This window comes from Budorcas taxicolor, chromosome 20, assembly GCF_023091745.1.
Source record: "Budorcas taxicolor isolate Tak-1 chromosome 20, Takin1.1, whole genome shotgun sequence".
Classification (NCBI taxonomy): Eukaryota; Metazoa; Chordata; class Mammalia; order Artiodactyla; family Bovidae; genus Budorcas; species Budorcas taxicolor.
Window position 1 is genome coordinate 43,488,779 of NC_068929.1, and position 12,197 is coordinate 43,500,975.

At 41.5% G+C, this 12,197-nt stretch overlaps 1 protein-coding gene across 1 annotated transcript in view; it reads left to right on the forward strand.

The window, feature by feature from the left end:
• Positions 1 to 12,197, forward strand: part of ADAMTS12 (ADAM metallopeptidase with thrombospondin type 1 motif 12) — a 382,516-nt gene that overhangs the window by 227,427 nt on the left and 142,892 nt on the right. Inside the window, exons 8-12 of the mRNA XM_052659198.1 lie at positions 853 to 996; positions 1,586 to 1,730; positions 2,982 to 3,074; positions 4,978 to 5,123; positions 8,060 to 8,229. Coding sequence (XP_052515158.1) covers positions 853 to 996; positions 1,586 to 1,730; positions 2,982 to 3,074; positions 4,978 to 5,123; positions 8,060 to 8,229 — 698 coding nt within the window. The remainder of the gene's footprint in view (positions 1 to 852; positions 997 to 1,585; positions 1,731 to 2,981; positions 3,075 to 4,977; positions 5,124 to 8,059; positions 8,230 to 12,197) is intronic.

The window sequence follows — 12,197 nt, forward strand, 5'->3', positions numbered from 1 at the left end:
GCTTTGTCACGAACTAGCTTGTGACTTTTGACAAATCTCAAGCTCTCATCTAAAAAAGGAAAATAAGCCAGCTAGACAATGATAAAGTAAAATTGTTAGTCTCTCAGTTGTGCCTGACTCTTTGCGACCCCATGTGACCCCATGGATTATAGCCTACCAGTCTCCTCTGTCCAAGGAATTCTCTAGGCAAGAACACTGGAGTGGGTTGTCATTCCCTTCTCCAGGGGATCTTCCCAACCCAGAGATCAAACCCATGTCTGTTAACGTTTTCTGCACTGGCAAATGGGTTCTTCACTGCTCATGCCCCCTGGGAAGCCCACTAGTGTGTGCTCCCTAATGTCTATATATTGAAGGACTTGTATGATACTGGAAAGAAATCCATCCATTCCAAGCTTGCAGCTTCTGAAAAAGTCTCCCATAGGCTTTGCCATTCATGCTCTTCAGTAAATTATGATGAAAAAGCAAAAGGAAGTTTTTGTTCTTTTGTGCTGCAGTTGCTACAGCAGGAGAAAGAAGACAGCTGGAGGCAAGATTTGCCCTCCTGACTGTAGTCTCATGGAGAGCCAAAGCCAAACTGGAAGCTTTTAGCCTTCTGCCAAACGGAAGTTTTTGGATTAGCCACACGGCTCCCAGGGTTGTATATTTGAAACAAAACTATGCCTAAAATGTTTCCTGTGCTTTCTAGTTGAAAATTAGCTAGCCCCTTCCAACTTCAAAGTTCCACTTTGTAATCAGATGCCTTCTATACAAAGGTGGCTCACTGTGGGTTATTTTCACCTTGGAGGAACTGTGGTTTTCTTCTTGTTTCATGCCTGCCTCTTTAATATCCTTGCGCTCCGTGCTTCCCTGCAGCTTCGGCATCCAGCATGACGGGAAGGAAAACGACTGTGAGCCCGTGGGCAGGCACCTGTACATCATGTCCCGCCAGCTGCAGTACAATCCCGCCCCGCTGACATGGTCCAAGTGCAGCAAGGACTATATCACTCGCTTCCTGGAGTAAGTGACCGCGCATCTCAGCATAGCCTCACTCAGGGCTCTGTACACCGGAAGTCACTTTGAGTTCTACCCAAGACCTGGAAAAGCCTCAGTTCCTCTCATAGGTCACAGTCTCAGGGTATTAACAGTAACAGGTAACTTCACTTCTGCTCTCTGACCCTGAGATCCAGGTGGGTTCTGTCTCCAGCTTCAGCCAGGTGAACACTCTCTCCCCCAACCCTCCTTCAGCTTGTTTTCATCTGAAAGGGGCTCTTTATGATCCAAGAGTGAGTTTTAGTCCCTGAGGGACTGGCAAGAGTGACTAGGACAAGTCAGATGTTGTCACCATACCCCACTGTGGGTAATGTAATTTTTTTTCATTTTACCACTGCTTGTAAATATTTCTTAGATCACATCTGAGCATACGGTGTGGGATTGTGATTTGCATTTCCTTTTAGACAACTCTTAACTTGGGCCTAGTAGAAATAAAGCTGTCTTAAAAGACATAGAGCACTAGAGAAGTAGAAGTTTTTCTTGAATGAAAAACTAAACCTTTCATTTAGAAGGAAATTATAAGCCACTGCTCTCATTTCTATTCACTTGTTTTCAGCCGAGGCTGGGGGTTCTGTCTGGATGACATCCCCCAAAAGAAAGGCTTGAAGTCCAACATCATTGCCCCTGGAGTGATCTATGATGTTCACCACCAATGCCAGCTGCAGTATGGCCCCAATGCTACCTTCTGCCAGGAAGTAGAAGTAAGTGTTGGGTATCTAGGTGCCTCTGGCGGGTATGTGCAGGGCTTGAGATCCAACATACTAAATGAGGGCCAGGGAAATATTGGCAAATCCTTGTGGCTTAGCTGGTAAAGAATCTGCCTGTAATGCAGGAGACCTGGGTTCGATCCCTGGGTTAGGAAGATCCCCTGGAGAAGGACAAGGCTACCCACTTCAGTATTCTGGCCTGGAGAATTACATGGACTGTGTAATCTGTGGGGTCGCAAGGGGTCAGACACAAATGAGCAAGTTTCACTTTCAAAGATCCAGAAATGGAAACTTTCTATTCATGGCAAGATGTCTGTAAGGTAGGATTGAAGTTGAGGTCATTCATATTCTTTGACCCACCTTTGGTATCCTTTACAACTGGCTGGTGGTTAAGAAAATGCTATAGTGCTTTTCAAGAATCACAGTGATTCACACCTGCAGACACCATAGCAACCAACTTAATCCCTGCAGTTGCTCCCTTTCCTAAATTTCCTGTCTGGTTGCTGAGCACCTCTAGAGGCCAAGGTAGGAATAAGATTTATCCCTTATTCATTCTTCTCTATTTTCAACATATAAGTGATAAGTCAAGCCCTGGTATTTAACCTGCAATGGAATCTGTGGCTCTGTCCTGTCTCTTCATTCTTATTACTGCTCTCCTGATTCCCTCTCTCATTACCTTTCCTTACTATTACCTTTGAACTATTTGATCCAGAGATCAAATTGCCAACATTCATTGGATCATAGAAAAAGCAAAGAATTCCAGAAAAGCACCTACTTCTGCTTCATTGACTATGCTCAAGCCTTTGACTGTGTGGATCACAATGAACTGGGGAAAATTCTTAAAGGGATGGGTATACTAGACTCCTGCTTCCTCTCACCTGTCTCCTGAGAAACCCGTACACAGATCAAGAAGCAACAGTTAGAACCCTTCCTGAGGGCATTGAACAGTGGATACTGTGCCACACAAATAGAAATTCAACTCTTGGCAAATGTATTTTATCTCCCATTTCCATATAGCCTAGAATGGCTTACAGCCAAATGTTTATGCATAATAACAATGTTCAGATTAAGTTTAAACTGAGGTTTCTTGAGTGATCACTTTCCATCAGTCTTACTCAGTAACAACAGTAGCATTTATTGTGGGTATGTGGATGAACCTGTGTAGATGACACCATCATTGTAGAAATGCTTTTGTGCATGTTTTGAAAAATACGAAAAAGCTCAGTCTCGTGTTTGTTTTCCCAGAATGTTTGCCAGACACTGTGGTGCTCGGTGAAGGGCTTTTGTCGCTCCAAGTTGGACGCTGCTGCAGATGGGACTCAATGTGGTGAGAAAAAGGTGAGGTGTCAGTGGGGTGCCAGGCTGAGGAAGGAAGGTGGGGATGGGGGCTTATGTTCTTGGGCAGAGCTGGGGAGGAGGCCCTGGAGAGGAGCTGTTTCTGGGTGAATGGGGATCATCATACAGTCAGACTTGCCAGAGGAAAGGACTCCACTTCCACTATTCCTCTTGAGCCTGCACTTGGGATAGGTAATTAGGGAGACAGGGCTGAGACCCAAGCCACACTCCAATTACACAACATCTGGCCCACCTTTCCCTGACGAACTTTTGTGGAGTTTGTGATCAGTAACATCTGCTGAGCTTATCATCAACCTTCACTGTAACCTTTTCTCCCACTCCATATTGAACACTGGGGGCTTCCCTGGTGGCTCAGATGGTAAAGAATCTGCTTGCAATGTGGGAGACCTGGGTTTGATCCCTGGGTCTGGAAGATCCCCTGAAGAAGGGAATGGCAGCTCACTCCAGTATTCTTGCCTGGGAAATACCGTGGACAGAGGAGCCTGACGGGCTACAGACCATGGGGTTGCAAAATTTCAGACACGACTGAGTGACTAACACTTTCACTGTCGTACTGAACATTGAGAAGGACAAGTCAGTGGCTTCTTCTTTCCAAAGATGTTGATTTCAGACCATATGTTATCTTCTTGCTCATCATCTGCATGTGTGCATGCTCAGTTGCTTCAGTTGTGTCTGACTGTTTGTGACACCATGGACTGTAGCCCTCCAGGCTCCTCTGTCTATGGGATTCTCCAGGCAAGCATATTGGAGTGAGTTGCTATGCCCTCCTCCAGGAGATCTTCCCAATGCAGGGATTGAACCTGTATCTCCTGCAGTGGCAAGTGAGTTCTTTACCCACTGAGCCTCCTGGGAAGCCTGTTCATCATCTGACATGACTGCATTTCTTAAAGTCCTACCCATACCCAAGAACTCAGAGATGTTAGATGTCCAGACTACCTGAAGACAAGGTAATACATGCTGTTCAAGAGTACAGTTTGGGTTTGTGTGGGCCTAGGATTTATGTGTTTAGTGGGTATCTTCATGTAGCTTGAGTATGTCATGACTCATCATTAAGATCATAGAGCTCGATCAAAATCCACAGTCACTTGAAATAATGAGGAAGAGAAGGCAAGCAGATGAAACACACCCAGATCCTCTGTGAAATGTGGCCATTTCTAACAACCATTTTGCATTTCTTGTTTCCCTTTTCGTGTGTTCACCCTCCTAAACTGATAGTTGTTGAGAGAGTCCCTTGAAGAGGGAGAGAATGGAGTTTTTCCTGAGCCACTTGAAATACTGGAACTGGAAACAATGCAAAGAGTTATAGGAGAGCAGAAATTTTTCTTGATATTAGAAAGAACTGCAACTTCTGTAACAACTTGGGTTTTTCAGCAACCAGCAGATTTTTTACAGAGGGGATGAGTTATCTGTTGCAAATGTTAAATACCCATAGAGGCTGTAGAGGAGTGCTATCCTGGTGCCAGTCTACAAAATGTTTGTTATGGTTCTCAACAAGATAAGAAGCTTGCATCAGAAAGTAAATCAATTATATTACTGAACAGCTAGGTTACTAAGCATACTCAGCTGACACGCTTTCCATAGCAAGATTTTCTTAATAAAGGAAGCTAACATTCTGGCATGCGAGTCTGCCAGTCACACTTCGAGTCATACTCCCTTCACTGCAACTAGGCACATAACATTCCCTTTAATTCCTGAAATTCTCTGATTCTAAAACCCAAGACTCTCAAGGGAAATTCTTTTATGAGATGCTCTTTGTTCTGCATCTGATGTGTGACTGGGAAGTCTGCTTGATCAGGAAGAACTGGGTTCAGGCTGCGAGGGTTCCTGAGTCAGCTTGTTATGGAACCTTTCTGACATATGCATCTCCTGTCTCTTCCGTTTTCAGTGGTGTATGGCTGGCAAGTGTATCACAGTGGGCAAAAAACCAGAGAGCATTCCTGGGGGCTGGGGCCGCTGGTCACCCTGGTCCCACTGTTCCAGGACCTGTGGGGCTGGAGCCCAGAGTGCGGAGAGGCTCTGCAACAACCCTGAGTAAGTCAAGTCAAAGATGTTTTCCTTCCTTCCTTGAGCACTGGGAGACCAATTGTGGATGGGGTGATGTCAGTGACCCCAGGGCTCTCCAAGGAAACTAAGTAGGTTCCCAGAGACAAAGAGAGCCAGAAGGAAGACTCATAGAGCATGAAGAAAGAAGTTTTGCTTTTTTTATTTCCTTGCTTTGTCTCATTTTGGCTTGGTACTAGATTCGAACTTAGGTAACTAAACTGATATCATCATTTGGAGAAATAAGCAAAAAATTTTTAAAAGTACAATCCATGTGAAAGTCTCTAGAAGATAATACAATTAAGTCCTTTTAAATAACCCCATTCCATCAGTGAGGATTATCACACCCAGTTTTACTGACAAGACGCAGCTTTCTTTCCATTATAATGAATGTATAATTTTATAAAAATGGTTTTCTTCTCTTGGGTAACCAATTATATATAGCTTGGCACATTTTTTGAGGATGATTATTTTTAATGTTTTGAATAAGAATTTCATCGCAGCACTGTTTATAATAGCTAGGACATGGAAACAACCTAGATGTCCATCAGCAGATGAATGGCTAAGAAAGCTGTGGTACATATACACAATGGAGTATTACTCAGCCATTAAAAAGAATTCATTTGAATCAGTTCTGATGAGATGGATGAAACTGGAGCCGATTATACAGAGTGAAGTAAGCCAGAAAGAAAAACACCAATACAGTATACTAACACATATATATGGAATTTAGAAAGATGGCAATGACGACCCTGTATGCAAGACAGGAAAAAAGACGCAGCTGTGTATAACGGACTTTTGGACTCAGAGGGAGAGGGAGAGGGTGGGATGATATGGGAGAATGGCATTCTATCATGTATACTATCATGTAAGAATTGAATCGCTAGTCTATGTCTGACGCAGGATACAGCATGCTTGGGGCTGGTGCATGGGGATGACCCACAGAGATGTTATGGGGAGGGAGGTGGGAGGGGGGTTCATGTTTGGGAACACATGTAAGAATTAAAGATTTTAAAATTAAAAAAATTAAAAACTTAAAAAAAAAAAAACAGAATTTTGTAAACCTCAGAGTTCTGTATTAGCCTGTTAAGGATTTCATAGAAGTTATTTCACAAGTTGCTTTCAATTTTTTAATCAAATTGCTTAAGTTTTTTTATATTTTAAGTTTGTATAATGATATTTTATGTGAAATATTCTGTTTTCTTAATTTCCAAATATATATATTACATTTTTAATTTCATTTTTTTGCTGGTATACTAGTTCCTAAGTATAATTTTTTAGCAGTGTACATATGACTCCTATAAGTAGAAAATGTTTTAAACTTCTTTTATCTAAATATACATTAGTCTGTGTTGAACAGTAAGAGTCACATATTTTAAAAGGCAAATGATATATATTAAAACAATTCCATCAGTATCTCAGTTCTAAATCTTACCTCCTTTTTATTATAAATATATTACTGTGTGTGTATATATATAGATATATGCATGTATATATACACATATAAACTGTATATATAATTATATATGTAATTTCTCCTAAAGGTTAATAAGTTAATATCAATGAATAACTCAACACACTAACTACTACATAAATTTGTCAGTAAATGGTAGTTACTGTGACATCTTTATCATTTCCCATGCCTATAATTAAGTGTATATCTGAGGGATTTGGGCAAAATTGTTTTAAAATCTTATTTTTTGTTAAAACACCAGGTTCCTGTGGCTTCAAAAATTTAAAATCAAGGATTTCTTACAGAATTTTTTTACAGAAAATCTTTATTTTATAGTTTGTTTCAATGTGATCAGAAAAACTATTTCCATTTTTGTAATCAGGAAATACAGACAATTTGCTCCAGAATGTGTGGTCAGTGTTGTGTATCAGCCACTGCCAGTCCTTAGCCTTCTTGGGATGATAGTCAGCAATCCATGGTTGTCAGAAAAGGGACATTCCTGTTGAGGAAATGAAAGATGATCCCCTAACTTGACTTGAGGGGAAAAAAATGGTCCTAACTCCCATCTTAGAGGCTACAGTTTGTCAAAGAGTCTCCTTGGGTGACTCCATAGAGTGATCATATCTGATCTCAGTAGCTGGTTTGCCTAAGTTCATTGAGAGGGTCAATAAAAATACAGTCACAGATTCAGGTCAGTGCCTGACCAGCCTATGCTGCCACTATATCCTTGATTTATATTGGTCTGCTGTCTAGTCAGAACCCAGCAGGGCTTGGCTCATAAAAGGCTCTTAGATGGAAATGAATTGGAGAGCTACCAAGTCATAGAGTATCACTTCATCATCACAAATAGGAAACCACCAGCCTAGCCTCAACTGTGAAGTATAATGCTTAGTCCTGCCTACAGGGAATCGATGAATGTGAACTGCCTTGGTTAAATAATTATCTTTGGGTGTGATAAGTGTAGAAAGTGCCTTCAGCTAGATAATGAAATGTTATCCAGAGGAGAAAGGGATTACTTCTGGCAGGAATTCAGACAGAATTCATGATGGAGATGGAAATAACAGTTATTTGGCTTTAAAGGATGGGCAGTATGTAGACATTTAGAGAAGAGTGGAAATCTAGAAGCACAGGGGGGAAAAAAGCAAACAAGTCAGCTGGTATCGTGGGAGCGGTGTGCAAATGTTCTCATTTGGAAGAAAATGTGTTCAGGTGAGGTAAGTCAGGATCATGATGGCCTTGAATGGCATCATGCTTAAGAGGCTGGACTGTATCCTATGGTCACAGGGTGCCATTATAGGTTTTTCAACAGGAAACTAAAATAACGAAGGTAATCATAACAGTTAGCCAGAGAAGAATGTGTACAGTAGATAAAAGAGAAAAGACAGAAATGGAGATAAGGAGGGACAGAGCATTTTTAACATAAAATACTGGCCTTTAAGGAAATTAAAGAACAATTTGTGTGTTTCACGTGTAGACCAAAGTTTGGAGGGAAGTACTGCACTGGAGAAAGAAAACGCTATCGCTTGTGCAACATCCACCCCTGTCGCCCGGATACACCCACTTTTCGGCAGATGCAGTGCAGCGAGTTTGACACTGTTCCCTACAGGAATGAATTCTACCACTGGTTTCCGGTTTTCAATCCAGGTAAGGAGCTGTAATGGAATATTCCAAATCGAGGGCCACAGCCATTATCAGAAAGCGTTTATCTGTCAGGGTACTATGATGCAGTACAGAGAAAAAAGGAGAGTTGTGCCATCAAGAGTTTTATATTTTAAGAGGTGGAGACACTGACCTGGTTAAGTGAATCTGTAAATGTTGAAGGTGAATATTCCAACTCCCTGCCAAGCTCTGTGGGAGTTAGAAGAGAATTTTATCAAACATGATGACTCACTTCAAAACAGCTGAGGTACAGCTAAGCAATATTTGGGGCTTGTTGGGACACAGGAGCTAATCACTGATGGAAGCACTTATTGATGAGTGTGTGGAACTGAATTTAATTTTGACAGAAACTCAGAAAAGGTCATTATGGGTGTGGAGTAATTTCAAAAAAGTCTTCCAAGAAAGCAGTTGACAATTCTTAAGCATGTGTCATCCTTCTTCTGCAATAAGGAAGGGAAAGGCATTCAAAGTAGAGTCAGCAATTCCCAGTGAGAGGAGAAAAGCACAAGGCAAGACAAGATGGTAGAAAATGTGAAATAGATCACCAGTTCAGGTTCGACGCCTGAGGCAGGGCGCTCAGGACTGGTGCACTGGGATGACCCTGAGGGATGGGATGGGGAGGGAGGTAGGAGGTAGGGTCAGGATGGGGAACACATGTACACCTATGGCTGATTCATGTGAATGTATGGCAAAAACCGCCACAATATTGTAAAGCAATTAGCCTCCAATAAAAAAAAAAGAATGCACCCAGCATAAAAAAAAAAAATGAATGAGAAACTTGATCACAAATGAGTGAGAGCCAGCTCTGAGCCAGAAATCAACATTTTGTACCTATAGGACAATATGCATGCGTGCTAAGTCACTTCAGTCATGTCTGACCCTTTGTGACTCTATGGACTATAGCCTGCCAGGTTTCTCTGTCCATGGGATTCTCCAGACAAGAACAGTGGAGTGGGTTGCCACGCCCTCCTCCAGGGGGAAGAGCCAGTGTCTCTTATGTCTCCTGCACTGGCAAACGGGTTCTTTACCACTAGTGCCACATAAGGGTAAAATGTAAAGTCAAGCCTCTAAAGGATCCACATCAGAGGATGAGGGCATAGTGGAGTTGGATAATGGAGCAGCAGCCTTGGCAGTGTTTCTCCTGAATCAGCACCAGTGACACATTTTCTTCTGAAAATGAGGAAAAATCATTGACCTTTAACTATAGCATCAAAGAGGATCTGTGCTCTTCATTGTTATTCCAATAGAGAATGAAAGAAAAGATGTTCCTGAGTTAAGGAAATTTGAAACAACATAGTGAAAAGTAACCACATTTTTTTGTGTCTGAGATTGTTAAGTTTCTGAAATCCAGTATAATAGAACACAAGAGGACTCTCAGGTATCGGCCAATGAATGAAAATTACATATTTGGACTGTTAGGAAAATGATACAGTGAATTGATTTTGAAAAAAAGTGCTTTTCCTATTTTGTGTCTCCAAAATACCCTGATGGCTGTTGGTTGTCATGGGCAACATCTGCTCCTTGTCTCCCATTGTTTAGTATCATTCATGCTCTAGAGGAATGAGTCATTTGGTTTTTGGTGCAATTTTACTTCCTGATCTAAGCACCTGAATACAGAAAAGCTCTTGTATATACTCATGTGGGTGCAAAAAAAAAAAAAAAATAGTGATGAAAGGTATAGCCAATTGGTACTACCTATACCTATATTTTGGAAATTCTGCTTTGTTAGATAGAACTAGTTGCATCCGTAGTACTAGAGACCCTGAATGAGCAGAACTAAAATGGCATAGCTGCCTCAGTGTTGTGACAGGTGCTTAGTTTGGAGTCCCCACACCTGCCAGATTCAGGGTTGGATTTGTGTCTGTTGGACTCTGATGGCTCAAGTAGCTGGATTTAGAATAAAAAGATTTGGTTCAGCTTAACTTTTCACTGATTTATAAGCAATGATTATGTGCAGAGATCACTTTGCTGACAAAGGTCTGTATAGTCAAAACTATGGTTTTTCTAGTAGTCATGTATGGATGTGAGAGTTGAACCATAAAAAAGGCTGAGCGCTGAAGAATTGATACTTTTGAACTGTGGTGCTGGAGAAGACTCTTGAGAGTCTCTTGGGCAGCAAGGAGATCAAACCAGTCAATCCTGAAGGAAATCAGTCCTGATTATTCATTGGAAGGACTGATGCTGAATCTCCTCTACTTTGGCTACCTGATGTGAAGAGCCTCCTCACTGGAAAAGACCCTGATGCTGGGAAAGATTAAGGGCAGGAGGAGAAGGGGATGACAGAGGATGAGGTGGTTGGATGGCATCTCTGACTCAATGGACATGAGTCTGAGCAAACTCAGGGAGATAGTGACGGACAGGGAAGTCTAGGGTGCTGCAGTTCATGGAGTCACAAAGAATTGGACACAACTTAGTGTTGAACAGCAACAAATTGCGTGCCTCCTTTTGGCATAACATAGCAATAGATATTAAAGAAATGAAAGTTATAAAAGTAGACACAGATTTCATTCACTTTTGGAGTGATTGTTTTGCATCTGTAACTGGTTTGAGACTGTGTATACCATGTGAGGGAATTATACTGAGTGCCATCTGCTTAATTCGTCTGCCTGGGCTATAAGCCTCCATTCTCCATCTTTTATAACTCTCATTTCTTTAGTATCTACTGCTATGTTATGCAAAAAGGAGGCACGCAATTTGTTGCTGTTCAACACTAAGTTGTGTCCAATTCTTTGTGACTCCATGAACTGCAGCACCCTAGACTTCCCTGTCCGTCACTATCTCCCTGAGTTTGCTCAGACTCATGTCCATTGAGTCAGTGATGCCATCCAACCACCTCATCTTCTGTCATCCCCTTCTCCTCCTGCCCTTAATCTTTCCCAGCATCAGTGTCTTTTCCAATGAGGAGGCTCCTGTGATATTATTTGAGCTCTAAACTGAGTAGCTACCACCTTGACCAACACACTGACTTCTGTCCCCTCATCAAACTCTGTAGTACAGAGTTGCTATTAGTTGCTTAGTTGATGGGTATCCTTGGTGACAACAATGTGTTCATGACAACAGCTCTGTGCAGAGCACTTGATCTGTGCCAGGCGGTGAGTACTTTATACCTTCCTAGGCTTCCCTTAAAAGCTACCAGAGGATAAACTCAATGTACAGCAGAGTTTTGGCAGATTTGCTGAGCAGCCAATGGCAGAAGAACCATCATAGATTCAAACATTTGGAATAAGCATAGAGACTCCATCAAACCTTTTAGCTTTCAAATTCAATTCCAGGGCTTCCAAAAACGTTTGATTCTAATTTCATTTTTCTAAAAAATCAATTTAATTGAAAAATTAGTTTTTAAAAATGCAGTAAGGAATAATGCTTACATTCAAAAAATAGTATATGTTGTTTTAACATATTGAAAACCATCAGTATATTAACTTATACATATTGATTTGGTTTTCTACAGACCTTAGAATAAAAGTCTCTCATCAACACAATTCAATTGAGAAATATCCTGAGATTACAGATCAAGTTGTTTTAAACTGTTATCATATCATTTATAGCCGTTTGTGTGAGTCAAGATTTTTCAATGCTGTGCAAACAGATAAAAGTTGACACTAATGGTAAAGAACCCACCTGCCAATGCAGGAGACTTAAGAGACTTGAGTTCTTTCCCTGGGTTGGGAAGATCCCCTGGAGGAGGGCATGGCAACCCACTCCAGTATTCTTGCCTGGAGAATCCCCACCCATGGACAGAGGAGCCTGGCGAGCTATGGTCCATAGGTTCGCAGAGTCAGACATGACTGAAGCAACTTCACGCATGTGCAAACAAACAAAAAAACCCATAGAAAAAAATTAGGTGCTGCAACCATATAAGTCTGTAACTGCCATCTGTAAACGTGATTTCAAATTTTTCTGTTCATCTTAATAGTTTCTTTGGATCCCACTGAACTATTCTTAAGCATTAT